At 36.4% G+C, this 26,917-nt stretch overlaps 1 protein-coding gene across 9 annotated transcripts in view; it reads left to right on the top strand.

The window, feature by feature from the left end:
- SLC4A7 (solute carrier family 4 member 7) overlaps positions 1–26,917 on the top strand; it is a 94,008-nt gene that overhangs the window by 49,049 nt on the left and 18,042 nt on the right. For 3 of the 9 annotated variants that reach the window (XR_004239942.1, XM_032107675.1, XM_032107688.1), the window contains exons 4-16: positions 469–604; positions 1,625–1,785; positions 3,998–4,186; positions 6,903–7,271; positions 12,626–12,741; positions 13,519–13,578; positions 14,167–14,324; positions 16,288–16,375; positions 17,952–18,098; positions 19,499–19,602; positions 21,130–21,304; positions 23,723–23,856; positions 24,417–24,662. Coding sequence is in view for 8 of the 9 variants with exons in the window: in XM_032107675.1 (XP_031963566.1) it covers positions 469–604; positions 1,625–1,785; positions 3,998–4,186; positions 6,903–7,271; positions 12,626–12,741; positions 13,519–13,578; positions 14,167–14,324; positions 16,288–16,375; positions 17,952–18,098; positions 19,499–19,602; positions 21,130–21,304; positions 23,723–23,856; positions 24,417–24,662 (2,083 nt within the window). In the remaining variant the exon portion in view is untranslated. Of the gene's footprint in view, positions 1–468; positions 605–1,624; positions 1,786–2,089; positions 2,222–3,997; positions 4,187–6,902; positions 7,272–12,625; positions 12,742–13,518; positions 13,579–14,166; positions 14,325–16,287; positions 16,376–17,951; positions 18,099–19,498; positions 19,603–21,129; positions 21,305–23,722; positions 23,857–24,416; positions 24,663–26,917 lie in introns of those variants that run through there. The other 6 variants (XM_032107694.1, XM_032107702.1, XM_032107712.1 and 3 more) reach the window with 6 other exon arrangements.

Below are 26,917 nucleotides of genomic sequence, written 5' to 3' on the forward strand. Positions count from 1 at the left end.
CTAGTGCTTGGGCAGCTGATGTGTAAGTAAGGCTGTTTGTTTCCATCAGCCTGTTTTGTTTTCACTTTTTCTCCTTTAGTGTCTTGTGTCATGATGGTATTCACTATTTTGTTCTCAAAGTGAAAAGAAGGTTTCTAGTGTTTTGGTATATTAATTTTGATTTTTTTTTAACCAAATTTGCTGTTGATGTTCATTTTCATATTGGAAATCTATAGAAGAGCCAAAAATAGTTGAGTAATTTTCATAAATATGCATTTCCAGATGTTTTGTTTTCAGAAATGGTGCAAAATTTTCAGAGAGCCTTCTTTTAAGGAAATAGGTATGTTTCTTTTGTTCCTCTTCCCTCTTAAAGAGGATGTTGTCCTGCGTATTTCTGGGTGAGAGCAGGAGATTTTACTGTTATGTAGTGGTCCTTGTGTAATAGAAGTATGAATTCTTCTAATTGTTCCGTTTCTCCTTTTCTTCAAGACACACCATCCCAACGAGTGCAGTTTATCTTGGGTACTGAAGATGATGATGAACACATTCCTCATGATCTCTTCACTGAAATGGATGAACTTTGCTTCAGGGATGGAGAAGAATATGAATGGAGAGAAACTGCTAGGTATGTTTGGAATAGATTGTTTCAAGGTATATCTTACAGTAATTTTTCTTCAGAGACCTGCAAGCCAGGTTTAGGTTAGAATCTTCACTATCTATAGGAGTTGTGTACCCAATTCATGCTCAGCAACCCAAAATTTTTGTTTTTTGTCCAACTCTGAAAGAATAAATATGGTTTCTCAAGAGACCCTCAGTCTTTCTGGTAGTGTGTTTACTTTCCTAAAACTGATCATACCAAACATTGTGAAAGGTAGGAGTATGCTGAATTATAAACACAGGTGTTCATCCATGGAGTGTGGTATTTGCAATCTCAGAAATCTCTTTGGTATATTATTTCCAATATATTAGTGTCATTTTTTCTCAAATACAAAGAAAATTGGGTATTATGTTTTTCTTGAGTAGTATTTGATTAGCTTTTGGCAAATTGCATGCCTGAACATTACAGGATACCATGATTCTTTTTGACCCTTACTGGTTTAGTTGCTTCTTTCTACATATACATTGTGATGAATTCTTCTGCATTCAGTACTTCAGCTACCTTGTTGAATGTTAGGTTTTGTAGAAGTTCAATTTGCATAATGCCTGTGAGTTGGAATCAAGATCAATTTATAGTTTCACATATTAGTATTGCCTAGTCCTTAAATGTCTGACTTACCACCCTTAGGAGACTTGAACATGCTATATGGTATGTTTCAGACAGCTTTCTAATCCTAAAATACTGATGAAATGAGGATGCAAATCAGGTAACAAGGCAGACTGCCATATTCTTCACAAGAACATGTGAATGGACAGGTATTTGTCAAGCCCAAAGAAACAAAACAAACTAAAACTAAAAAAGTTGAGTGTGGTTATTAAGGCCTGATAAAAATATTAATTAGTTGGGCTGTCTGAGAAAATGAAAGCTGGTATGATTTAATGGGATTTCCTGTTCTGTGTCATGCCTCAGCCACATGGAAGAGTGGGATTGCTTGCCAAAGTTTCCTTCCAGGAGAAACATAAATATGTGTATGTGAATGCATTTCAGGTGGCTGAAGTTTGAAGAAGATGTTGAAGATGGTGGTGATCGATGGAGCAAGCCTTATGTAGCAACTCTGTCTCTGCACAGTCTGTTTGAGCTGCGGAGCTGTATTCTTAATGGGACGGTCATGTTGGACATGAGAGCAAACACACTTGATGAGATAGCAGGTTGCAGCAAAAATTTTAAAAATATTTTATTCCTAACTTTTAATCGATAACTTGAGGTGTTTTTGGTCATGTCTTAATGTTCTTGAAAATACTGTGTTGAAGAAACAGGTATGTGCATGCTCTTTGCACTTTTCTTGATCTGGTTTTGAGGACCTGGTCCTACAAACTTCACTTAAGAAAGCTACACTGGATGAGTAGGAGCTCCTTAGTATGTATTTTAGGATGAGGCCCAGAACTTGCCTTTATGTTCTAATCCCTTAACATGTTCTCTGTCTTTGTTTCTACAGATGAATTGTAAATATCTGCCAGAACATTTTAGGAGTTATTTGTGTCCTTTAGTACCATAATTATTAATCATATTTTGGCTGATGTTAACTTGATGCCATTAGTGCAGTTGGTTGTTGCACATCTGGTATTTTTTTCACCTTTATAAGAGGTGAGCAGAAATAAATTTTGTACATGTTGTTCAACCTGCTGTGTTGAGTGTCCTCACTAATCACATGGTCATTTTGGATACTATGCAGGCAGCTTTGAAGACTTCCATATATATATATATATATATAATATATACACATATATATACATTGTGTATGTCTGCTTGCTCTAAATGCCTTTGAATTAGTTCTACAAAATTTTCCCAGTATCTCTTGCTACAGGTACCACATAGTGGAATGCTTTCTCAGGAATCATATTAGACTTAGGGTTGACTAACATGTGTGTGAAGGACAAGGTGTTTTGGCCTAAAATTCTTTGGCAGTACTGGAAATGTTTTCTTGTTTTGAAATCCTTGATATTCAGTCAGGAAAATGGTATTCCCTTCCTATTTTTATGACTTACTGAGCAAGAGTTTTCAATACATTGTTTGTAAATGTAATGTTTTGGTTTCTAATATTATTAGTTGTGATTTAATTTATCAATAATCTTAGTACATAAGGAAAGTAGTTGCTTTATTCTGTGTAATCAGCATTCTCAGTAGCAGGTATTTTAGTAGAAACTAGGTTGCCTTAAGACATTGTATGAATTGGTTTCAATTTTAGGTGCCATTGTGAAGCATGTGGGCTAGCAGTGCTTGGTATACAAATGTGTTGTCTTATTTCCACGAGCCAGGAATACCCAGTAGGTGTTATTGTTTCTTAAGAGGAGGGAGAGGGTGGCAGGTTTCCTTTTGAGAACCTGTAACGAGAGGCTGTGTTCCCAGTGATCTCAGAAAGAATCTACGCTCTACTGACAGACACTTGGCTGCATGTTGTTCTGTTAGTAAGGACAGAGCCCTATCCTGAGCCCTAACATTTTTCATTGTGAAAAGTTCTACGCAATTTCAGTTTAACAATGCAGTTAAGTCTCAATACACTAGTTAAAACTGGCAAAATATATTTAAAAATTTGTCACATAGGTTTGTGTTGCTTTGTGCAGGTTGGGGTCTTTTATGAATTTATTTTTTTGTTATTTAAAAAAAAAGACCCCTAAGAAACCGTAGATGTTTTCCCTGATATGTAGGCTTTCTTTCCTGGTGTGAGCATACTGCTGAGATGCCCTTTTGGAACTTGATATTGTTTGACAGATGAGTAGTTAGTGTTAGATGATATACCTAGATTTTTTTTTTGTACTTCGTTTTCTAAAGCATGTCAATCACATGAAGTTTGATAGAGAGTCTCAGGAACTTAGGGCATCTGAAGATGACAGGAGTTGTGTAATTCATCTCATTCTATAGCAACTTTCACTTTTATATAGTTGTGTATACTTTTAAAAGTAGGAAACACCAGGTTAAGACTGTCAAAAGTCTGTTTTCCATTGTGTTTTTCTTTGTGTACTCACTCCCAGTGCAGGTTTGTTGAATACAATAAATACTTTTTTTGAATGTGAGTTTCCATTGAAAGTTGAAGTAAATGACTATAAATTATAAGATACTAAGTAATTTATTTCTTGAAATCATGCTAATAATAAATACTCTCTCTTGAATCTGCATGTTGTGCTTTTCTTATTCTCACATTTGCTTGTTTAGTGACATCTTTGAAAATTTCCTGTGGGTTCTTGAAGATGGCTTTGCTAAAGAAAAGACTTTTCTTTAGCATAGAGATTTAATTTTCTTCAGCAGATAGATTTAATTTTCTTTTATTGTTTGATGCAGCTACAGTGCTTGAGTGTGGTGAAAGAGAGATTTGATAGCTACCTATATAATTTTCTTCTTTGTTCTTTTGTTATTATTATGTAGATATGGTTTTGGACAGCATGATTGCCTCTGGCCAGCTGGATGAATCCATAAGAGAGAATGTGAGAGAGGCTCTTCTAAAGAGGCACCATCATCAGAATGAGAAAAAATTCAGCAGTCGGATCCCTCTGGTTCGGTCTTTCGCAGATATAGGCAAGAAACATTCTGACCCTCACTTGCTTGAACGAAATGGTGAGATAAGTTGTAGCATCCAGTTCCTACTAACCTGGTAATTGATGTTCTCACTTGGAGATGAAGGAAAGGTCAGCTGGTAATAACAGATAAGTGTTTCCTTCTTGATGAGCAAAGAACTAACAATAAGAGTGTGTGTGATGTGTGGCTGTGGATGTTATTTTTTAATTTACTCAAATATTCTACTCCTGCCTGTATACCATAGCATGCATTATTATTTTGAAGTATAGTAATAGACCTACATTGGTCCTAATGTTTTTTTAGTATATGCTTAAATAAAATGTGCAATGTTTGAAGAATTTCAGCATCATGGCATAACTTTATCCATGTGTCAGATGGATCCTACTTGCTTATACAGTCTTTGCACAAGAGAGTTAGTGATCATGTCATGAGTTCAGTGATACTGACAATTGCTGTGTTTCAAGCCAGGTGTTGTATGTTTGTTTGACAAGAAGTTCGCTCTGCCAATGGTGAAGGTAGTACTGTTAGCTAGGACACTCTTTATTTTTATCTTGTTTTGTAGAGAAGGGTCTAATGGAAACAAAAATCCCAAACCCAAGAAGGGTATTAGCAATGTTCTTAGAAGCTGCATCATACCTTTTTTGAACCAGTTCCTGAAAATTTGCCTTAGACATCCAGTCTCAAATCCCAAATAGGAATATGTACTCCAGAGCAGCTTACTTGTATTGTGTTTTTTATGGAGCCTCTATTAGACATACAGAATTTCAAATGAATTTTTTTAGTCTGGTGAAAACTTAATTCTGATTTCATGAATTAGTCCTTGAAGTGATCTTCCTTTTCTGTCTTGAAAGATGCCTCATTGCTTAGATTACGTTTGACTTAGTTAAGTGCTTGTTAGGAGCTACATATGCTGGAGTATTCTCCCGTGAATGCCTGAGCTTGCTGATATTTTTTGTTAGCCAGTGAATATATGATATGTGCTTAAATATTTCTCTAATAGTTTCAGAATTATTTTTTTCAGGAATGAAAATGCAGCTAATTTATGTAGGAGCGTAATGTCTTCTGTAACTCCTGACTTTCATGTTTTGCTCAGCAAATGTGAAAATTTCACACACACAGACTTGGTTTTGCCCATCCTTGAACACCTGTATCCCCAAATTTTGTATTTGGGATCTCTTTCTTGTCAGTTACCTTTCATGTATCACTTCCACTTTTTAGGGCATTTTATTATTAATACACTTTCTACAAGAAGTTATGGGATATATGCTGAAATAAGAAAACTGTATAGTATGATGAACTCCTTGTCAGCATATACTGATTTGCTTTTCTCTTTATAATCCTATGCTATTTAATAAACTGGTAAACCAAACATGCATATGTGCATATTAGTTCTCAGGCTCCTTGGGGGTATGTGTGTGTTAGGACATCTCATGTGCATGATTTATCACAGGTATACTGATGGAAGTCTAGTTATTACTGTAGTGATGAATATAGGCAAAATCAACCAAGTCTGCTCTATTGGTCCTATTTTCTTTACTGCTCTGCAGTTTTGATGTTTTAATAGTTGAGTTTTGAGGCTTTTGTTCTTAAATCAGGTTTGTATCTGTAGGATCCACTCTTTCATTATTTGTGGGGAGGGGAATGTATGTGACCTTTACCTAGGCATGCTTTCTGCACCTCCTTCCTGTTAATTATTCTGGGGTTGTTCAGCTGACTAGTCTCTGTAGTGCTTGGTATAAATGTGAGAGTAAATGTGTCTAGTTTGCTGTTTTCTTGCTTGATGGCATGGTACGTGAAACCGGCATGTTTTGGATTTCAGCGATTGTAGGAGAAGTCATCATTAATGTTTTCAAGGAGACTGGTTGTCCCAGGAAAAGTGTTTGTGGCAAATAGGAGAAATGGTATCACAAAACCTTTTAATGGAAACACTAATATGAGCACAAACAGTCTCTCTTCCGGCTTAAGGAAGAACTGAAATCCATTACAAACTCCAGTCTGAGGGAACCCTCACAAGACTATGTTCTCTTCGTATGACGTTAGTGGGACTTGGAAAATAGAGCAAGAAAACTAAAAAGGGATTTTTGAGAAATGTGTGGTTTAAGGCATATGGGGCTACTGGTAAGTCATAGCAAGAGGGTATGGAGAAGGGGCTGTGTATCTGATTTCTGTGCCCTCTTCAAAAATACACAGTAGGCTACAGATGCCTGGGAAAATTCTCAGTAAAAAAAGACTTTTATTGGAGGACAGTTGCATTTAACACATTTAGATATGTTTGGTCATGATCGCTTTTGAAAAATTAATAATTCTTTGTGTATAATGGATAGAGTTAACTGAATTCTTGTAATGTTCTGGTTGCTAATGATTTTTTATTTTATTTTTTGGATGGAGTAACAGTAGCTGCTGGACAATTTGGAATAAGAAATTCCAGAAAAATTTAAGAGTCAGTTTCAGGAGATAAATTTTTTTTATTAACAAATCTAACTCTGACTTAAGATAATATCTTCTCCCTCAGATCTTTGGCATTCTAATTAGTACTCCTCAGTAATTTCTGACTTTTCTAATGTCTGAAATCAGATTTGCTCTTATCTTGTATCTTACTTGCATGAGTATGACACTTTGGCCCGTAAAGCTTGCAATTTACTATGTAAATTGTTAATGCATATTTGTATCTGTGTGGGTTTGTTTTGTTTTGTTTTAATTTAATATAATATATCCCTTTTGTAAGCCTCATGGTGTTCCATTTGTTTTATCTCAGGGGAAGGCCTTTCAGCCTCCCGCCACTCTTTGCGAACAGGTCTCTCTGCCTCAAATCTTTCCCTGAGAGGAGACAGCCGTTTGTCAGTTCTTCTCAGTTACCTTCTTCCTTCTTCAAGAGCTGGGACCCCGGCAGCCTCAAGGTGTACAACCCCCGTAACCACCCCTCAAAACACACCACCTTCCAGTCCTACCTGCAGGCTCCCGCCAACCACAAGTGCCCAGCCAAGTCCACTTCAGGGCAAGGAATTGCTGGTGTCACCTGCCAGTGATGATATTCCTTCAGTAGTAATCCACCCACCTGAGGAGGACTTAGAAGTGCAGGAAAGCCAGGAAAAGAAGACAGAGGAAAATATTGGCAAAACACCAGGCAACTATTGAAATTTAAGCTGTCCATGTGTGATGCTCTCTGCATCTGGATCACTTGCATTGCGATGTTTTTGGCACATAACTTGGGCACAAAGAAATATGATAACTATTACCTCTGCCTGCATGTTTATTTCTTCTCAGTTGTGACTGTCTCCTTGTTTGGCATTTTTAACTTTTTAGCTTTTAACTAAAGCAAGCAAAAAATTCTTTAATTAACATTCATTTGTGTAATTAAAAAGAAATATGGTTTTCATATTTAATATATAAGCAAAATGTCAAAAATGGTGGCCTTTTCCTTTCACTCACCTACTCCATAGTGGGTTTTGCTTTGGTTTTGTTGGTGGTTAATGTTTTAAAACAGTGTTTGATATCCTGAGATAGGTACAGCTGAAAACATAGTAAAGTATTAGAGGTGAATATGAAAAGAATTAGGAAGGATACAATTATCAGTGGCATTATTAATTTAGTTGTATCAAGAAGTCTTCAAGCTTATTAGCTTCTTATTTTTGCTTTTGTTCTCTTAAAAACCATTACTGTTAAAACCAGCAGTAGTTAACTGATGAAATTGTCAGGTTCAGTTCACCTGCAGCTGTTTCTGGATAGTTCTCCATTAGTGCACTGCTTCAGGCATCAGACACTCCATTAGTGTTTTGTGTTTGGTGTGCAAAATTGGAGACAGTAGTTAGGAGCTTGTAATTGTAGGTCAGAGCTCAGCAATTTATTATTATGTTATCTTCAAAGCTATTCTTCTTTATATGTAAAAAAGTATGTAGGTGTATAGATAAGTTGAAAGAAGCCATTAGAACTTTCCATCCTTTCTTGAAATGTTTTTAGTAAAAGTTGTATAACTCATGCATTCTGCATATGTACTGTTACACTTTCTTTAGTTTTGAAAAATTGTCGCCTATTTAGAAACTTCACAATTCTTCTTGGCAGATTGTTTTTAAGGAGTGATCATCTTTCTTTTTAGCCTTCAGGCTCTTTCTCCCTTTCCTAGAAATTTGTCTTGCCAAAATCTAGCCTGTAGGTTTGTCTGCTTTAGGCCTGTGTGTGTTGGAAGTGGAGGGGCTGATTTCACTCAGTTCTTCCACCAGTTGAGGCTTTTCTTGGTTTCTTCCTCACTTGTTTAATAAATAAGAATACACTGTTACATATAGCAGTGAAAATACGCTGACAGAGAAGAGGCTGTGGTTATCTGCCTTTTCACATTGTCAGCCAAGCCACTGAAAAGGAAAGACCAAACTATGTCATAGTTTCTTATCTTCAGTTGAAGTATAGAGGCCTCATCATTACTTAAATTCAGAAAAGCAAACAAAAATCTTTTTCTGATTTCCTTATAGGAAGTTAGGAGAATTCACATGACGATAACTCTCTCAAGGTCATCTTCCAAAGGTGCTTAGAAATCAGAAGTAAAATAACAGCTGTAATTGTTTTTCCAGTTCTCATTTCTCTGACAGGAATGACAGCATGCCAGACAAAAGATCTTTAGAATCCAGGAGAAGGCAAATAAATAAAGCCCCAAGTATATGATGCTATTATTATCGCTTATTAAAGCTTTCTACTAGAATCTCCAAGTCATGTTCAAATTGCTTTTGTTCCTCATGGGGATATTTCTCATAAAGAAGAGGTCTGAAAGGGATGATTTCCCAGTTAATCCATAAGTAAAAGTCTTTCTGGAGAATGATAAACACCAACAATGAAGATATTTTTGTTTCCTGGGCTTTCCCCCTTTTTTTTAGTTCAAGAAATCATCTGACCGCAGAAAGACACATTTTTTCCTTAGAGATGCTTTTGAAGACATTCTCAGACTATGACTTCTGGGCTGCAACTGCACCAACCTCTGTCTTGGGAGACAAGAGTCAAAAGAAAACCCTGACAAGGAAGTAATCTTCCTGGTATTAATTAAATTTAACAAATTTCACTAAAAGTTATGGTCTGTATCACCTCTCTGGTAATTCAGAACGTTGCAATCTGAATACATTTTCCATGTCTGCATGATTGAGTTGGGTTTGCCTACTGTAAGCATTCGGAACACTGATAATTTTCAAATAAGTGGCTTTCTTCTGTTTAACAAGGCCTTGTGTTATTCAGACTTATTTTTTAGTCTTCATAAATAGCTGGAAGGTTACTGAACTTAATGTGAGTTACTGTAAAACGAGGGAGAAGAGACATAGCTATGGTCTACCACTTAATTTCAATCAGCCAGTCATCAGTTCATAGTACGTCAACCAGACAAAGGCTTCTCTTAATTTTTCTAGTTTTGTCGTTAGTTGAAGAGCAGTGTTTGTTTTCCCATCTTTGAACTGTTGAATAATGAATTCCATAGGAAGGGCTAGGAAGTGACCTGTGTCACAGCTAAAAATGAGCATTATTAATTCACCAGCATCACTGAGCTTTCATAATGTCTGTGAACAACAGCAAAAAAGCCCATTTTAAGAGGTCTTTTGGTCCACTGATAAATGTACTTTAAAACTGAGCAAAATAACATTTACAACAGCTTTCCTCTTACAGTAATTGCTTACTGAAAATAGTAATTCAGAAAGGTTTGCATGTATGCTCTCTAGTAGCAATTTGAACGGTTTTTTTCGCATTAGAGCTATATTGGAATTTAATTTTAACATTGATTTTAATTTCCTCAAATACAAATATGGTGAACTTCATATTTAGAAGGTTTGTATTACATAATTTTTGCTTTTCTAATTACAATTATTTTGGAATAGTCATGCTTAGGTGTTGAACTCATATATTACTCATGTTTTTATATGAAACAGATGTAAGTATTCTTCTTGCTTTCTTTTTTCTGTAGATATTGTTGATTAGATTTTTAGTACTAATTGTAGTTGGCTAGAAAAAGCACATGATCTTCAATGAAGGTGTAGTTGTAAGTACTTAATAACTTGAGTTTATGAGGTTTTATTCCAAATTACTCGAGACTCAATCCACTGTAGTCTTTTGGAGGAGACAAGTGGTACATCTGCCTAACTAACATCAGGAAGAGTACTGTGTTTTTAAGGATCACCTCGATAGCTTGGTAACAATGAATTTCTCTGTCTTACAGTCTGAAAAGTACAACTACATAGTTGTCCTTGAGTTTGCATCTACTGAACTGTAGAAGAGAGGGAACTAAGTTATTTTATTAATGTGAGATTGGAATAGAAGTGTTTCACTATTAACAAAGATAATTTTTTTTCTTCAGAGTTTTCCTGCAAATAGCAGATTGATGGATATGCATAATGAAGTGCAGTCTAATGTGGAAATGCTTGCTCAGGTCTGAAAACCTGTGAGCAGTATTGTCTTGTGAGAGCAGCAGTCTGTCCGACTGCAGGGCCAACAGAAAGGAAAACTATTCACACACAGTTTAGGATCAGAGAAATGTTCCTGTGTCAGTGCCAAAATGTGTGAGCCTTAACTGTGACTGATTGGAGAAATTTTGAAGGCAAACCTTTTAGAAGAATCAATATGACTTTAGTACTGAAATAATAAATATTTCTGCTAATATGTAGAATCCTTATTCTCTGTCCTTCTCCTTGATTCTCTCCACTTTTTGTTCTAGTCTCTGCTTGCTCTTGTTCACAGTGTTTTTCCAAAAAGTGAAAAATGATGCATTATGGCTCATCTTTCATCAGTTAAAAATATTTTAAGTTTCCTGTATTACTACAGAGAAGGGGAAAAAGTGAAAAAAGTTTGTATGTCTAAACTCTATATTATGCGGCTCTTCTGCAACAACTGTTAAATATTTATTTCTAGTTCTACAAATGCAGTAATTCCTAAGCAGTTAAATACTTTGGTCAGCTGATTTTGTAGATGGTTGATGCTATGATTCTTGTGAATAACACATGAAACTTGGAGCAGAAGAGTAGAATGCATTTTTGGTGGTTTTTTGTTCGTTTGTTTTGGTGTTTTTTTTTTTTTTTTTTTTTTTTTTTGTTGCTGTTTTGTTTTTGTTATGTTAGCTCATTACTTGTGTGTGTTAGGATTTATGAAGGAAATGACAGCCTATTAACTTAATTTGATTTTTGCTTCAGGAAAGACTACCCACACCACTTACGTCCCTTATGAACTGTAAGAATGAAAATTAGTAGTAAAGGCTTGTACCTGCATGTTTTTCATTGACTTTTTGAAAGAGTTTTTTAGAAACAAATACAGAGGTGAAATAAAATGAATTCAATTGTTATTTGAAATGCTAAAAAATGTCAAAATTGAGAAATTATAAACATGGGGGTATTCAAGTAGTTATGTGGCAGTAGTTATGATTGAACAGTAGCCTAATGGTAGCCAGAGAGGGCTTCATTTATATCTTGACTAGAGTGATGCTTGACCTAAATACAGACTTTCTCCATGTTTAGGCTTCAGTCTCCATGTTTCTCCAATGTTTAGGCTTCAGTCTTTATCTAGATGTGGTTTTGAAAGCATGTGAAAGCATGTTCTGTCACCACAGCTGAAAGGTCTAGTGTAGACAAGAAGGGCAAATGCACTTCTAGTGCATGTTAAACTGAACAAGTAAAAGTTCTGTAATTCAAAAGGTGGGATTTGGGCTTGGTTATGCATGCCTAGACCAGCTTTTAAAAGTTAATTGGGTAGGGAGAACCATGATGCAACATGGAATTCAGTGTGCATGAACACTTGGGTTACTTGCCTTTTGCACCCTTTACTGAACCTGCAATTCAGTGCTGCTGGCAGTGTAGCAAGATACAGAACATAGTTCTGTTTTGGTGCAAGTGTTAGAGGGAAGCTGTATGTTGAACTTGAAAAGTATTGTGTGTGCCTCTTCAGCTCAGGCATATATATTCCATATAGTAACATGTGGCCAGATGAATAGTGGGAGCTTTGGTCTGTTTATTGAAACCGTGGTTTGCAAGCTGTCTGTCCTTCATGTCGTACACTACTTACTTGTACAGCTTAGTTAACTTACTTGACTACATTCCTTGTAGTTGTAGCCTGAGGCTTGCTGACACTTTTTACAATTGCAGTAACTGCTACACAGCAGACTAGAGGTGTTTGCATTTGGTGTCCGAGGACTTCTTAGTATGGTGAAGATGCTCTATTCTAAGTACTGAATCAGTTAGGACTGAAATGCCAGCAGTTATTTTTTCTGCAATTAAAGTAGCTGATGTTTTCTGGTGACTGTTCTGCAAATGGCCATCATTTGGGCAATACTTAATTTTCTAAAAATTATGTCATTATTTTGACAACACAGCAACTTGTTAATGTTGCATTTATGATACTAATGTAGGGCACTTACTGAATAACGTGCACTTTTGCTTTAAGCAAGCTGCCACATTGAGTTTTGGTAGTGTTGCACACTCAGTTCACTTCTTATACCATTTTTAGTTTATCTCCTTTGTTTTAATTTAGGGCTATTGGCTTCTCCACAGTCAGCACCTGGAAATTTGGACACTGGGAAGAGTGGAGATGTTAAAGGTACTGGGACAGGAGGAAGCAGAGAAAACAGCACAGTTGATTTTAGTAAGGTAAGCAACATAAAATACCTCAGTCTCTAGCATCAATTAACTGTGTAACAAAAATTGTGATACTTGTAACTTCCCCCTTAGTTACAACTAAGACGTGTACTGGTGTACACAAGAAATAGGTGCTGAGAGATAACTTGTGTCACATCTAGGCTAAATGTGTCACACGTTTTGAAATTCTTCCCAGGGGGAACTGTTTGATGATCTTCTCAGTATTTTGGTAACATAAGAGTGGAGCTGCTGTACTTTCTCATGCAGATGGAGATATTTTCACATCTGCTATTAAGGCTCTTATGAAAACAGTTTTGTAGATTGTGTCGTAACTTTTTTTTCCTAGGACTTTTTGTTGGTTCCTTTCTTTTTTTTTTTTTGTGAAGAGGGTTTTTAAGAAGGATTTACTTTATATGAATTACAAGTTTCCTCTACAAAAGTTGTTTTGCATCTTAATCATTAGGAACATATAATACCACTTTCTGAAAGAAACCTTGTAAAAAAAATCGACTGTAAATTTCTTATATTTCTTTCATAATTTAAATTTGCTGGGCAAGTTCCATGGTGGCTGATACTATAAAGTTCAGTCAGAAGTGTCATCTGTACTGTGAAACACTGTAAGAAAATTGTTCTGTCAAGTTAAATAATTTTGTATAAGGAAAGCTAACTTAAACTGTAGTTCTGATCTAATCATGGCAGTTGCCATATATTCCTGCTCCTCTGTCACAGTTTTTTATATTTTTGCTTGGCCTGTCCTTGTGTACACCTGCCTTGTCTCCTGTTGGACAGGAGTCAGCCTCCTGGCACTGTAGTTGTGGCACACTTGGTGTGGGACTCAAGAGGCCATCTGTAAGTTCTCTAGCTAGCAGTGTCACTGGTGCTTGTGTGTGTGTGTGTATGTGAACACAGAGTTCATGTGCTGTACCATTTTCTAATGCTTCTGTAATGATGTACAGAAATGGAGGTGAACATTTTCAGCTGTCATATTTTTTATGGATGAAAAGATAAACATACAAATTATTCTTCAAAATTATGACATATTTGAAATACACAGCTGTGAAATAACTTACTGCATTCTAGAAACCATGTGTAATTACATGAACTCTCCTTACTTAATTGTGCATAGATTTTGTTAATTTATGTCCTATCACGGAATGTTTGTCGTGATAATACTAGAAAGGTAATTATGCAGTTTGGAGTCTTCTAGAATATACTAGGTGTTAGTAATTCTAACTTATAGAAAATAGTTTATTATTATTTGGCTGGCTGGCTGACATCTTCTAAATGTGTTTGTCTTTTCTGTATTGTGGGATATTTAATTTGCTTTTTAATTTTTCTTTGTAGCATAAATGTCTAGTAAATTCTGATAATTATGTTATGGAATTTCTGCTAAGAAATGTAACGGAATAAACACTTGTTTCATCTTTGTATGAATAGGTTGATATGAACTTCATGAGGAAAATTCCTTCAGGAGCAGAAGCATCAAATGTGTTAGTGGGAGAAGTAGATTTTTTAGAAAGACCTATTATTGCTTTTGTGAGGCTCTCCCCTGCTGTGCTTCTGTCGGGTCTCACAGAGGTTCCGGTTCCTACACGGTAAATAAATGCCTGAGAAGTCTGGCTTTACTTCTGCAATAAGATAATAATATTTAAGATCTCAAATAGCTGTAAATTTTTATATATACTGTATTAAGCTCAAGAATGTAGAGTTTTGTTTAACATTGTCAGTCATTTGCTGCAAAATTTGAAGGAATGAGATTCACAAAATTCTTTGAATGCGTAAAATAGATACATATCTATCTCTGTATCTCTGTATGCACACACACATACATATATACGTGTATATACATGTAAAGATGCTATCTTAAGCAAGTACAGGAGTTGAAACTGCTAGCTGACTTGAAGTAAGAGCAATGAGTCTTCCAACTTCGTGTTGACATTTTAAAGATGGGCGTGAAGCTAGTTATAGTTCCTTTCGTGTGACACAGCTTGTCAGTGGGGAAGAGCACACTAAGTCTGAAGGTCTGTCTAATCTGAAGCTCTGCTCTTTCTCTACAAATGCTCTGTGTATGAATGATTTAGGTGGAAAACTATTTCTTTATTGTATGCCCAAATCTACATGATTGACATTGGAGTAATCAATCTGCAGCTAATACATGGAAGCAGTTTTCAGTGTGCGATATGCTATCCAACCTGGTGCAGTCACCACTGTTCCCTCAAACCCAGGATCTTGCCAGTATGCTGTGGGTATATTTACCCCAGATGTTCAAAATATCAAAATACGGGTCTCATGATGAAAGTAGAAGATCATTTCATCAATCATCACAGAGGACGCTTCATTTTCTGTGCACATTGATGTATTGGGCTGTTCTGTGGTGTTTGGCATACATTTGTACATTTATGTTTTTTGGTGGGTTTTTAATGTTTTAAAATGGTCAACGTGTTTGTTTATCTTCATGATTTTCAGCTTATGCACTCTTTTGAAGGGCAAAAATACATATATGTGAGAATTTTCAGAGGGTAGTTGACAGGAGTGCTCATAATATTTATTGGGAAATCCTAAAATTTCTGCATACAGATTACTGTATTACTGTAGTTAAAATTATTCTGTCCTAAGTTTTTCAGAATGGTGTAGACTTGCAGATCTGAAATAGCATACTTGGATTCTGAAGATGCACTCTCAGTTTCAGTTAGGGTAGTAAACCTGCAAAGGAGACAGAATTGAGCTTTTTGTACTATGAGTTGAAAGAAGGCGCTACTTTTTTCAGATGTGTTGTGCTTGGGAATGTCATTTTCATGGAATACAGGAAGACAGTTGTGAAACAAATTCCTGAGGTTTACTCTTTGGTTTGTATCCTTTTGAATTTATAAAATGCTGCTCCTGTTCAAGGTTTTGGTGGGTTTTATGTTAGGCACTGTTACTGCACAAGGAGATGGACACCGCTAACATATGCTGTGACCCAACCCCCAGCTTGGATTAGCTTCCCAGAATGTCACTTACTTTCTTAATTGTTCAAGTATCCGAGTTCCCTTCCTTTCCTCTGACACAAGACCAGGATATGACTATATGAGTATGCCCAGAGCGTTGCAAGCAGTACATAGGTGCATCCTCTGTGTGACACACCCAGTCACAGCAGGTGAGGGGGTTTAACTCCCGTGAAAAGGTGATCATCAGGGAGCCTAGGACAGGTCATAAAGCTCCTAGGCTGCCACTTAAGGGGTCTTTGCTACTGGGAATGTCAGAAAGGATTAGAATCCAGAGGAAATACTCATTGAGCTCTAGTCTGTGGATTTCTACTATGTTTAAGGCATTAGAAGAATTGAAAAATTAGTCTTAATTAAGAAGGTGTCTGAGTAATTTTGTTTCAGGGTTTGAGTTCCTTCCAGTAATGACTTTAAAATTAGTCTTTTCAGTGTTGCAGCAGTCTTTTAAGATCTGAAGTGGTGAAAATGGTATTTTTACTTCATCACTAAATTTTCTGTAAACATTAATTTGAAAGACCCCCTCTGAGTGTATGCAAATGAGTCAGCCATACTTATCTCTATTCTTTCTCCACAGATTTTTGTTTTTGTTGCTGGGACCAGCAGGGAAAGCTCCACAGTACCATGAAATTGGGCGATCAATAGCAACACTTATGACAGATGATGTGAGTGATCTATTTTAAATGCTTGTAGTTAAAGTCTAGAATAATGTATTTACCAACTGATTGCAGTAAATGATCTGGACCAGTAGGTTAAAGAAAAAACCCACAAACCAGTTAAATGAAGAACTGTAAACGTCATTATTTTTTTGTGTTAGTGAAGTAGATAATGGTAAATTAGCTTTCTTCCTTATCTATCTGGAAGAAATCCTAAATGTATTTCTGAAAAAAAATTTGGCTTTGATGTATAGATTTCATTTTTGTGTTAAATTGGTTAACAGAGCTATTAAATATAACTGCATTTGAGATGAGTCACTGTATGTCAGAAAGGACAGAACCAACAGCAGAAGTGCTCAGGACACAAACTTTTAAAAATGCATGCAATTGAGTCATCATAGGTTGATGATGAGGTGTTTTTTTTAATCTAAGCAAGGTCAAATAAGTAAAATTAGAATTTTAATAGCCTTTTGAAGTCATATGCTTAGAACCCTATTGGTTTTAAAGACCTCAGGGAGGAACCAGGACTTTTTAAGAGTGTTGCCATCATACTGAGCAAAATTAGGACGTTTTAATTTTGACTGCACATTGAGCGCCACCTGCTGATTTGCTGATAATTTTTAAGGTTATCTAGCAGAAATGCAAGTACTTTTTACTCTAGAACAATTTGAAGTTTGGGAATGTAAACAAGAAATTTGTCATTTTGCAGTTGGTAACTAGTCTGTGAATTTAGTTCTTGTTCAGTGTGAGAATTGAATATTAAAATCTTTAGTTGCAGCTTCTGATCTTTTTTAGGTAGGCTGATCTGATTTTTAGGAATACTCTAGATCACAGAAATAGAAAAAAAAATTATTCAATGGTCTAAAAACACGTGAATAGACTGCAGAGATCTGTTTTAAGATTAGAAGATTTAATGGTCAGATTTAATGGTACTTGAAGAAAAACAGTTCAGGCTTCAAATGTACAGAAACAATTTAGGATCATCTTCTGCAAGCAGTTTTTTATAGCAAAATAGCATTTTTTTTTTTCCTCTGTGTGTGTAAAATGCATCTTGGAGTTCATGTTGTAGTAGTCTGTAAAACAGTACATTTTTTTTTTAGTAGGATTGATTTCAAGTGCTTTTTAAGTAGTCTTCTAAACTTAATTAAGCTACATATGTAAAAATGCATCCTTATTCTTAATAAAAACTTGTGATTTGGTTTGAAGCTTAACTGAAGTATTTTTTGTCATGATTTAGCGCAGCATAGTGGTACAGTGGCTGTGGGGCAGAATTATTCAGACAATAGTACATGAACTTGATGTTCTGAATATTGAAAATTAACTTTTTATTTGATTTTAGAAATTAACTCGATTTTCATTTTGAGTTTGAAAAAAAATTCCATATTTTATGGTCCACAGGAATGTGCATACCGGTAGTTTTTAGTTTAAAAGTATGTAAATAAAGTAAAAGCCAAACTTTTGAGGACCCACAAATATTTTCCATGTCTTTTTAAAAATAATCATGTGTAATCATTATATAATGATAATCAGTTCCTCTTTCAGAAAAATAAAATAAAAATGAATGTTGAGTATTTTCTTCTTGTAGGTTTTCCATGATGTTGCCTATAAAGCAAAAGACCGAAATGATTTGTTGTCAGGAATTGATGAGTTTTTAGACCAAGTGACAGTCCTGCCTCCAGGAGAGTGGGATCCATCCATACGAATTGAGCCACCAAAAAGCGTTCCTTCCCAGGTAAAAGGAAAGATAAAGGTCCAGTCTGTCTTGTGCTGAGGGGGCCTAAACTGAATGAAACATTCGAACTGCTGAGTACAGAGGGACAATCACTGCCCTAGTCCTGCTGGTCACACTCTTCTTGACACGTGCCAAGATCTCACTGGCCTTTCTTGCCACCTAGCCACACTGCTGGCTCCTGTCCAGATGGCTGTAAAGCATCAGGAAAGTCCCCACATCTGTTTTGCAAGGAAAAGTGGATTGTCCATTTAAGTTAGAAAAAAATTTTAAAAAAGGAAAAGAAGAAGGGGAAAAAAGGTGTTAATCAGTTTTCTGTTAATCAGTTTTCTGTTAATTTTATGTACTATATTTCCTTTGAAATACTGAAATGAGTTCGTGTGAGAACTGGGAGAATTGGTGAGAAATTGTACTTGAGGTTCATGTTACCAAATTTTACTACTAGTCTAGCAATGATCAGAAAGAATATTTTAATTCTTATAAGAACTTCTGTTTGCATGCAGCATTGATTGCAATGCTTTAATGTATTTTGTCTAGCATATACGGTTCACAGAATGTTTGTGAAATAGATAAAAATCGATCATATTGCTCGGTTGTGATGATACAGGCTTAGAATGACAGCTAAGGAAAGTGGGTCCTTAGAAAGACTTTCTTCTTTCTTCCCCTTCTCCCTCTTTACAACTTAGAGGAATTTGAGCCTTCAGGATCAAAAGCAGGGGAGAGACCAGTGCTTTTGGTTCAGAAGGTTGACATTGGTGTTGAGACCAGTGGTGGTTTGGCAGAGTGGGTGGAATAGAAGGGGGGTAACAGCAGTGCAGTTTATTCATGAATAGCCTGAGGTTACCATGTAACTTGTATTCAAAATAAGCAGGGCTCATGCTTTTTTGGAAGGCAGGCTCAGCTGAAAAATTTATGAGGAGCTGGTAAGCAGCTTGCTCAGCAGGGGAATGACTTCTCATTTATATTTCAACTAAATACTGTGTCTATCATAAAAAGAGGTAAGTTTCTGCTACATGTTAAATGTTTCTGCTCTGGAAATGGTTGAAGAAAAAAAAGGATCTAAAGATTTCTGTCTCATGGTTGAGCCTCCTACTGTATGTTGAAAATCTAGGCTTTGTTTCATTGTATTTCAGGAATCTATTTCATGTAGATATAGGGAAGATTAATGCTGTTGTGCAAGGTACTAATAAGGTCTTTTGGGCAGTGTTGTACAGTTCTAGTCACCTGCACTCAGCTAAAGATTAGTTTGGAAAATGGAGGACTGGTGATGAGCTGGGAATATGAAAAAGGGTGTGGAAGGCACAGAATTTCTGCCTGCTGTCTTTTAGTTATACTTTTTAGTGTAAAAGCAGTCTCAAAGTATTTTTTTCCTTTTTCTTTTTTTCCCCCTGTCTCTTCTGTAGGAGAAAAGGAAGGCACCTAAATTTCCAAATGGATCTACTCCTCCAGGAGAGGGTCTTAAAGAAGAAGGCCATCATGCTGGACCTGAACTTCAGAGAACTGGAAGGTGTGTTCACTTCCCTAAATGCTAGCTACCATAAAGAAATAAAAGTGATAAATCTTCACCTTAATGATTGACATTTAAACATTAAAAAGTCACAGTATAAGTGTCAGAGCGCATCCTTTGTCCTTTTCAAGTGTTGGATTCTTGCCTATAAGTGCCAATCTGCTTAAAGTATTTTCAAGCCTCTGGCAATGTTTCTCAACACATTTGCGAAGGATTTCACATAAGATGCTGCCTAATTTAACTAACTGACTTTTAAGAGACGGGTTTTAAATTTTAATCTTCAGGAGCATGCAATTATCATAATTACAGCAGGAATGTGCAATTTTCAGTGTTGGGCTAGGTACTAAAAAATCCCATTAATGCAAATCTGTTTTATTAAATGTATAGGAAATGGAAAATTAAGAAATAAAAAGTGGCAAAAAGTAGTTTGGTATTGATCAGCTTTGGGTTTTGGTTAGGTTTCTTGCAGAGATAAAATAAAATTGAAGGAGTTTCTTTCAGTTATTGTTGTTCTCTGTTAATTCCGAAATATTTGCCAAAGAAGTCTCCAACATTGAAAATACCTGGTTATGATTAAACTTTAATATCTGAAATGAGAGTAGAGATTAAAATCAACTGAAAAATTCTGGAATATATATACAGTGTTGTTATCCCCAAAATAATAAACTTCTAAATCAAATTCATCTTTTTCATACTTTTCTGAGAAAGACTTTACAACATTTGTGTTGAATTCTACCATTGTGGCTTTGTTTTAATTACTTTTTACTGTTTGTGTAGACAGTATGTGGAGCTGAGAAGTTCATTTCTGCTCACAGAATTATCTGTAGATTAGGCTTTTCTTTTTCTTTGGAATGTTTGGGTTTTTTTAATAACTAAAAATAAATTTTTCTAAATGCAAATGAGTATCTAGTATTTTGGAGTCTTTAAGATTTTTTTAAATTGCTTTTTAAATTCTTGGTAATAACTTACCCAGTTGAACTAACTTATATATGTTTGGTTTTATATTTATAGAATATCTGTGTACTTCAGATAAGAACACTGTTAAAAATGATAGACCTAAATTTATTTATGGACATAATCATATGTATGAAGAGAATTCAAATTAAAAAGCTACAACTATATGTTGGAGTAGTAATATTGAAATGTGTCAATGCAGTGATCTTGGTTGAGATTTAGTATATTTTTTTCTGTTCCTTGTTTTGAATATTCTAAGACAGATTTGACTTAAACATCATTTAGGTAAAATGGTTTGTGAAGTTATTTTTTCAGTATCTAGCCCATATATATAAAAAAAAACCTAGTCAGCTTTTAAAAATGTGGGTAAAGTGCTTGATTATATTTGGAATACTGCTGAATTGGAATAGATAAGATTCTCATTTACGTTTTTAATTGTTATGCTTTATTCTGGATTATGAAATAGCTAATTTGTGCCGGCAATAGGCACTGGCAGTCATGTGTAGCCCATAGTTTTAAACTAGCTAGAATCCTTTAGTGTACAGTTTGACGAGTTTCATCTCACCTATTTAGGCTTTTTGGTGGTTTGATACTTGACATCCAAAGGAAAGCACCTTTTTTCTTGAGTGACTTCAAGGATGCATTAAGCCTGCAGTGCCTGGCCTCGATTCTTTTCCTATACTGTGCCTGTATGTCTCCTGTAATCACTTTTGGAGGGCTCCTGGGAGAAGCTACACAAGGCAGAATAGTGAGTACAAAGAATGGTAGTGGCCAGGCTTTTAGACCTTCAGAGGCAAGTCACTGTGTGCATTTGTCTCATTTATTTATACTTGTATTTGAAGAATTTACCCACAGCACTTGATTAGCCTGCCCCAAAGCAGATCTTCCCCAAAAGGTAATTGCTATGGAAAATGTGGGGAACCCATGTGAACAGGAGAAGATGCACAGGGGAGGTAAAAAATGTTTATCTTGCCTTATTGGATGAATGGCTTCATGAATTGAGAAAAGGCTTGCATTGCCTTCTTTTTGGCTGCTTAAGAGCAGTAAATAGCAGTAAAGGTGCACCATCCCACTAGGCCTACTTTAGGCAAAGTCAGAGGCTCAAGGTGGATAGCCAAGAACATGTACTGGCCTTGAGTAGTAGGCCTACGAGGATGATAATGCCTACAGTGTGTGGCCAGCAGTCCATTTATGAAACGGACAGGATATGTTTGTGCTTGCACTAATGGTATGTTGCTCACAATAAAATAAAGTGTCTGAGGTTTATCAGCAGAAAATACTCTTCATTGTAAATGTCTCAAATGTAAACCGTCTGCATACAAAATTTTGGTAGTGTTAAGTTGGGCAGTAGATAAAACCACCACCTTCTTCACCAGAATATCATTGCACTTTAGTTTTTGAAGCAGGAAAAAATTACTTAATATCAGCAATGTTGGTAACTTAGTGTCAATTGGTTTTTGAGTAAACTAGTGTGAAGCGTATTTTCTGTTTTTAAATCTATCACAAAGAAACAAGGTTCTATCCTTTTGTGGGAGGGACGGATGTATTCAGAGATGTCCTTTACAAATTTTGAGGTTCTGTTGAAGCTTATAGTGTTACAAAATCCTTCTTGATACTTAGATGAAGTTTTTAAACTTGTATTATATTAAAATTTAGTTAACTGCTTTATCTCTTTCAAGTATTGCTGTTGACTCTGATATTTGTTTATTGATGTAGCACTTCAAGCTGATAGAAAATACAGAACTCAATTATGTCTTTTCTGCGTGCTGGTTTTGCAACTCTAAATGTAGGAATGATTACTAAAATGTCAGTGTAAATTTTGAACGTACAACATGTATAATAATGAAAGTACCCTCCTTTTAAAGCTTTATTCTCAAACACCTTCTTTCTTTTAGCTATCTGGAATTGTTTGCGGGTTTGTTCCTGCCTTCAGATGCTTGGTGTGCATCATTGAATAAAACATTTAGTTACTGCACACACATGTTCAAGCACAGTAGCTGACATTGTAAGGTACACAGCTTGTCTTTGAAACCTTCCCTCGCATTCTCAGAGGCCATCACCTCCACAGTGCTCCTGTCCCTGCCACCCTGACTGAGAGCCCCAAGGTTAATGCATTGACTAACCAAAAACACTAATTCAAAGGTAATAGAACAAGAGACTGGGATTATATATTTTTTTTCCTAATATTATGAACAAAGGACTCATTTTCATTTTTAATAGCCCCAGTTCAGCAAATCATTTTGACCTTTTTCAGATGCTTTCCTGAACTGGAGCTCAAGTTTGCATAAATACTGTTTTCTTAGGCTTGCATAATTTCAAAATAGCAAATGCTTAAAAGTTCCACCAGGAACACTGTAATTCCATTACAGGAATCTGTAATCCATGACTTCTCATAGTGGTAGGTGGTGTATTTAACTATTTTCAAGTAAATTTAGTATAATTTTAGTATTTAAAATTCTGGCCTCTCTGTTTTGAGGTGCATTGTAACTGGGTTTTTTAGCAGAAAATGTTACAGTAAAACATTTAATTCAAGAACTGAAGTAGATACCTTAATTCCTTGAAAAGAAATGCATTACCAGGTGGGACATTGGTTTACTGCTCATCTATTTTTGGTGTCATGTATACATAAACCAATATTCTTCAGTAATTTCCCCTGCACCTATGCCTGTCAGTTTGGTTTTTTTTTTCCTTTTGTAATGCTTGGTTGACTGATGCAGGTTTGATACGGCACACTGTATCACGTTTTGGTACAGGTATGTTGCAATATATATATATATATCTATTTTCTTTACAGAGGCCATTAGTTCTTTCTGTAAACAACATGTTAAGTAACTATTTTCTTTTTTGTTTCTTTTAGTTTTTTTAAATTTGTATAATTGTTGGTATGCTTTTCCTCCATAGCTAGCAGGACTAGTAACTTGTTTTCATGGTTTTGGATGGCTTTATGTTTCTTGGGAGTGAAGTTTTCAAAATCTTGTCCATGGTATTGTTACTGCAAAACTGTGTTAAGTTATTTTTGTCTCAAACATGGATATTAACTGCAATGTGTTTACATCTTGTCTTGTTTCTAAGTCAATGCATCTTAAGACTGTATTTATGCAGATATGATGCTAAATGCTAACCTGAAAGGCAGCATAGTTACAATAGTTTCTTTTCCCCCAAACAGAGTGCAATAGAGTCTCTCTTTGGAGCCTCATTAACTGGGATTGCCTATTCTCTCTTTGCTGGGCAACCTCTTACTATCTTGGGAAGCACCGGACCAGTTCTAGTATTTGAAAAAATATTATTTAAATTTTGCAGGTAAGTGATGTTTATATTGGCTTGATGCACTTTTTAACTTTCTAGCCTGTTAAAATGGCTGTAATTGGAAGCAGGTGTGCAGTAAATGTGCATGTCCATGAAGGTAAATACAGTGGCAAGAGAGTGAGAAGTTGATACGGTTTGGTAAAGCTGTGAGGCATTGGCAAACCTGAATGAGAAAATCAGTAATAAGAAATGGCAAGGACTTAAATGAAAGTTATATTCTGACTGTGTGAAGATGTTGGCTTTGCTTCTGCAGGGGTAAGCAGAGATCGATCTGCCCTCTAGGAGAAACCATCTGGGTAGTTCTGGAGAGATCCATCCCCATGATGCTTCTCAAGCTAGGTAGTTGCACTGTCAATCCTAGAAACACCTTGCAGTGTTGCTTTGCTTTGGTGGGAGATGAGACAAAAAAAAGTTTCTGCTTCCTTCAGAGCTAATATCAAGCATGAGAAACGTGCTAAATACCTATAAAGCTTGGCCTCAGTGTCTTTTCAAAGAGAATATAGTACAGATGGGTTTTGGCTCAGTTAATGCCTTTTGTTTCTTTCTTCACACAGGGATTATGGTCTTTCCTACCTCTCCCTGCGAACTAGCATTGGTCTGTGGACTGCATTTCTATGCATCGTGCTTGTAGCCACAGATGCCAGCAGCCTCGTGTGTTACATCACTCGATTTACTGAGGAAGCTTTTGCAGCACTTATATGCATCATATTTATTTATGAGGCACTGGAAAAGCTTGTTCATTTGGGAGAAGTGTATGCCTTCAATATGCACAATGATTTGGATAAACTGACTTCATATTCGTAAGTACCAAGTTTCTGTCTGTTAGTGAAATAAATAGGAAAATAGAGAGAGACATATTGTTTACTGAATGGCAGTGGGTGCCACTTCCAGGAAGGGCAGGAGGAATGCTAAGGGTGGTATGGGCATGAGAAACCTCAGAAAAAGTCTATTCAGGATGCTGTGGAATTGAATTTTCTGTGTTAGCTATGGGTGGTTGGAAGGGATAAGGGGCTATGACAAAGCCCGCTTTAACTGCAGCTTTACTAAGGGTCAGAACAGGATTTCTGCCTTGCTACTTCTAGGAGGTGTAGTTTCATGAAATAGGATGAATTGGGTTGCCAGCTCACACCTGCCAGATGGAGATCCTGCTTACTGTTGCTCAGAAAAACTGCTAATTTCTCGTCGTTTAAATGAAATCATATAAATGCTAGTGCTGCCTTCCTGTTGGAGATGTGCATCTTCCAGCTTTAGTTGTACCTGTGTGGTCAAAATATGGGTGAGGGACCCCCAACGAGGTCATGTCCATGCACTTGGGGTGAGAGTCCCTGCTTGTTGCACTGGGCAGTTTTTCCCTAGTTGGAGAGCAGGACTCACTGTCCTCCTGGGCAGCTGCTCTGCCTGGCCAGGACAGTGATCATCGTGCACACAGCATGACCTTTAGCAGTGTCAAACCAGGTTTGGACTACTGTGTTTCCCCTCCAAGATCTCTGGTCACTTTTACAATCATTCAGTGTTTCTTCAGTACTTTCCTTCAGGGGAAAAGGGCAAACACCCTGTCAGACTGCTTCTTGTATTCTGTTCACACTGGAGATTTACACTCACTTTCCTGTCTTAACAGCTGTTAAGAGCAGGCCACGTTGCCAGGAGTGGGCTGTGGGAATATATTCATTTCCTTATTTTCCCCTTTCTACTGGCTGCTCATCCCTCTGTTTCAGTGGCTTTGGGTCCTCACTGGACTCCTGTATGAGCATGGTAAATTCACTGATCTGGCAGAAACTGTACTGTAGGTCTTCTGGCACTTGCCACCTGATTGTGTTTTGCCACAGGCAGGCCACGAGGGTGGAGAGGGGAAGATGGGATTTTAATTTGGTTTAGCTCTGTGGTGTCACACGTTTTTTGGGACATGCCACAGTGTTCAGCTTGGGTTTGTTCTGTATTTTTTCTCTCACAAAGCTGTAGGGGATCCAGCTGTTCACAATTGCTTTTTTCCTCCTTTCACTTTCTTTTTCTCCCCAGTCTGTAACTTCCAGTGGGGAAAAGGGTGCAGAACAAGCATGTTCGGTTAATTGAGCCACAAGACAATCTCAAATACTCTTACATTTTTCTCCGTGGTTTTTTCTGGATTTCTGCTTATCTACATGGTGGCATACTTTATCTTCATTGCCTTTGTTGAGAAATTTGTCAGTTTTCCTTCAGCATGCTTGTTTATGTTGTTGCCTTTACCAACAACTAATGATGCATTCTGTCACATCGTGCTTATGGTTGCAATTCCTTTCTCTTCTGATGATTCTGTGTTGGCAACTACTTTGTAGGAATTACAGCTTTCCACTCCTTTCTCACTTCCTTTTGCTATTACTTTAGAATTCAGTTAACAAAAGAAAATTTGATTACCTAGTATTTTTAAAATTCCCCAAACACTGTGCTTTTCAAATCTAGGTTCTTTTTGCCCGTGCACGTTAAGTTTTGTCCTTCTTTACCTTCACACTATCAGGATGCAGAGCTTCCCTTCCATGGTTCATTAGGGTTGCTTTCAGTGTCTTCAGTGAATCTCATAGAAAAAGGAGACTTACTTCTTGCTTATTACCTTTTTCTCCTCTTCTACATAAATGTTTACATGTTAAGCTTTCCAGTTGGTGTACTTGATTAGCTTTATTTGAAAACATCCCATTAAATCAATACTCAGTCTGTTGTGTTTTGGGGGTTTTTGTAATCTGATGTGTACTTCTGTCAGCCTGACAGAAGGATTCCACAGTGCAAGTTTGCAGAATGCTGCAATAGGGAGGGGCATTTTTACTTCTACAAAAATATTGCTAAAAAGTATGTATACAGTCGCTTTAAAGCTGAGCACTGTAAGCATTTATATCTTCAGTTAGCTCACTACATACTCAAACATGGTGTCTTACTTGAGGGCGACCTGATTCTTCTTTTCTGCCACCCTCCCAATAGTCCTAGGCCATTTGATATAAGGAAAAGCCTTGTTCTCTGCTTCTTCCATAGAAGTTTGGGATAAAGTCTGGTTTAAACTGTTCAGGATTTTTGAATTTGCTTCACTTTG

This window comes from Corvus moneduloides, chromosome 1 (assembly GCF_009650955.1).
Source record: "Corvus moneduloides isolate bCorMon1 chromosome 1, bCorMon1.pri, whole genome shotgun sequence".
NCBI lineage: Eukaryota > Metazoa > Chordata > Aves > Passeriformes > Corvidae > Corvus > Corvus moneduloides.